The sequence below is a fragment of the Oryx dammah genome, unplaced genomic scaffold (genome assembly GCF_014754425.2).
Source record: "Oryx dammah isolate SB20612 unplaced genomic scaffold, SCBI_Odam_1.1 HiC_scaffold_11, whole genome shotgun sequence".
Taxonomy (NCBI): Eukaryota; Metazoa; Chordata; class Mammalia; order Artiodactyla; family Bovidae; genus Oryx; species Oryx dammah.
The window spans coordinates 23,593,976-23,596,849 of NW_024070195.1; the positions used below are offsets into that span (position 1 = coordinate 23,593,976).

The window sequence follows — 2,874 nt, forward strand, 5'->3', positions numbered from 1 at the left end:
GCCATCTCAGTCCTGCTGCCCCTCCTTCCCCTTTCAGTGTCCAGAACAGTGGAGCCAGCTCTCCCACCTGGCCCAGGTGAGACCATGAGGCCCTACCTGCAGACACCTGGGCTTTGATCTCTTGCAAAGGATGGGGATGGAAAGAGAGCATCAGGAGGACCCTGGGGAGACATGGAGATGAGAAAATGGGGATGGACAAAACTCCAGTTTGCACCCAGAAACAAAAACACTGAGAAGGAGTGGATTCAGTAAGTGCTGTGTTTTATTGGAGATCAGCGCAGGGAGAGCAGGGAGGCAGTGATAGTGGGGATGATGCTAGGAAACAACTGATGGGATCTTGATTTAGCTCATGCCACAAGGGGAGGGAGCCGGACTTTCTCCTCTGACTTCTAACTGGGGTTTTCCCCGCTCTGTCACCCTCCTAACTCCATTGTGACCCAGGGTTTTGAGGATTGGGGAAGCCAGCTGGGATGCTCCAAGAGGAGCCAGGAGGACGGAGAACTCGGGGAGGAAACTGATTAATACCTGGGTATAGAGGAATATTCCCCCAGCTGGTACTTGGGTATTGATGGGTGTTAGCCCAGATTCCCACAGGGTATGGCATGGGCCTTGTTCCCCATCCGGTGCCAGGGCCTCCACCTCCCCAGGACGCACTGGGATTCAGGGTCCCCCAGGGGTGACCAGGCAGAAGCGGCCGTCGTATTCTGTTGATGAGAGCCCAGAGTGGGGATCGGGCAAGGATGTCTCTCGGGGAGCCCAGCACGTTAGGACGGAGTGGCTCTCTAGACTCAGAGTCCCGGTGGAAGGGTGAGGACTCAGGTGAGGGGTCTCTGGGCTGTGCAGAGGGCCCTGCAGGCCAAGGCCTGCTGCCCACGGGGAGGGCAGCCACCCTAGAAAGGTAAGACAGTTCTCCGGGCAGCACTTCCCCAACGTGGTCCTCGACCGCAGCTGCCAGCATCGGCCAGGGGTCTTCCGAGGGCCAGGAGTCCATGGAGAGCAGCCCCCCAGAGGGGGGCCACTCCTGCACCCCAGGACCTCCTACAGGTTGAAAGCCATGTGGTAGAGAAGGATTGGGCTTCACAGCAGCCCCAGACAAATCATTAGACCCAGGGGCTGGTTTGGGCTGAGCACGCTCGGTGTTGGAGGCGCTGGTCAAGGGAGGTGGTCCCAGCAGAGGCAAGCTGATCCCCAAGTCTCGGGGAACTTTCTCCTCCATCATACTGATACTCCGGGCAAGGAGGCCTGGGGGAGGGGAAGAGGAGGCAGCCAGTGAACCAGATGTTTGGTCCCAACGCCCTCCCCTCCCTGATTCCCTGAGCCCCTTTGTTTCAAGTCCCTTCACTTCCCCTGAGCCAGCTCTTACCTCCTCAGGGACCCAAGCATACAGCCTCCCACCTTCACCCCTTCCCTCAATCCCCGTTCCCCTGAGGCCCCCCAGTCCGCTCCTGCCCGAGGAGCGGCGCAGCCTCTCTACCTGGCAGATGAAGACAGACCAGGAGCAGCCCCAGAGGAGTCCGCTTCCCCACCACGCGGCCCTGCATCTTGCTCTGCATCTCCCTCAGCCCCTAGACATCCAGCCCTTTATCCTGTCAGTGGGGCGGGGGACACCAGAAACAGGCTGAGCCAGTGGTTATGGAGACAATAAATCCCCACATTCCACCCTAATTTCTAATTCATTCTGTGGCAACAGGTGCCACTTGAATGACCCAGGGAGGCTAAGTGTTCCCACCCTGCTCTTTTCCTCAAGCTCCCCACGCCTTCCGAATCCAGGTGTTCTGGCTTGCGGCTCATCGCTGGTTGCCAGCCCTACTCTTCCCGGTTCCCTATGCCAAGCACATGAGGACCTTCGCCCTTGGGGTCTCCATCTCTTCACTTTTCAGCAATAGAACACTTGATTCTCTTTCTCTTTGGGATCCAGATTATCCCTTCCAGCACCCCTTTCTCATGTATCCCCAAAGCTCCATCATCGTGACCTCCAAGTGGCCCCCATCTGAGGGGCTGCTCCTAGATGAGACCCTGTGTCTTGGGAAATAGACATGGTTCCCGTCCTTAAAAGATGGTGGTATGTTGGCTTCCTACAGCTGCTATAACAAGTAGCCACAAACTGAATGTCTTACAAAACAAATTTACTATCTCACAATTGTGAAGATCAGAAGTCCAGGTAGAGCCTTTCTGGAGGCCCCCAGGGGAGAATCCATTTCCCTGCACCTTCTGGCTCCTAGAGGCCACCCGGGCTCCTTGGCTTGTGGTCCACTTCCTCCACGTTCAAAGCCAGAAGTAGCAGGATCTTCTCATACCGCGTCAGTCTGACCTCCTCTTCTTCCCTCTTTAAAAATCCTGATGACTACATCAGGCCCACCCCAGTAATCCCAGATAATCTTCCCATTTTAAGGTCATATGACTAACAACCTTAATTCCACCTGCAAACAATTTCCCTTTGCTATGTAACCTCACATACTCTAGTTTTCAGGTATCAGGACATGGACATCTTAGATTATGGGGAGGGCACCATTCTGCCTACCTTAGATGGTTAAATATGTCCACAGAATACAAGAGATACAGTGAGAAAGAGACAGAGAGAGAACAGATATTTCCTGCTAAGTAGAAGGAGGGCATTGATATGCTCTTGTCAAATAACCCAGGAGTTAATCATTGTTAAGGCTGAGTGATGAGAATATAAGGGTTTATTAACTATTTTGTCTACTCTTAAATCTGCTTGATATTTTTACAATAAAAAGTGTCCAAATGCCTTTGTTACTCTATTGCTGGCTTCCAGGACACACCCAGACTAGGCTTCCCTTGTTGCAGGAAGTCTAAATATTAGCTGCTAGACTTTACCATTTCCTCCTCATCTCCAGGCCCTGCTGGCTGACT

General features: G+C 53.8%; 1 protein-coding gene across 1 annotated transcript; it reads right to left on the reverse strand.

Annotated features, from left to right (window-relative positions):
• Nucleotides 1–244: 244 nt before the first annotated feature.
• On the reverse strand, nt 245–1,628 carry CUNH6orf15 (chromosome unknown C6orf15 homolog). The gene is made up of 2 exons (XM_040250229.1): nt 1,475–1,628; nt 245–1,242 (listed from the first exon to the last, which is right to left on the reverse strand). The coding sequence occupies exons 1-2, from the start codon at nt 1,551–1,553 to the stop codon at nt 422–424; spliced, it is 900 nt and encodes a 299-aa protein (XP_040106163.1). The 5' UTR covers nt 1,554–1,628; the 3' UTR covers nt 245–421.
• Nucleotides 1,629–2,874: the final 1,246 nt, after the last annotated feature.

Excerpts from the sequence above, each read along its gene's own strand:
- CUNH6orf15 (XM_040250229.1), bottom strand. The coding sequence starts at position 1,553 with ATGCAGAGCAAGATGCAGGGCCGCGTGGTGGGGAAGCGGACTCCTCTG. Across the intron at positions 1,243-1,474 it reads GGTCTGTCTTCATCTGCCAG|GCCTCCTTGCCCGGAGTATC; the intron begins GTAGAGAGGCTG and ends CCCCTCCCCCAG.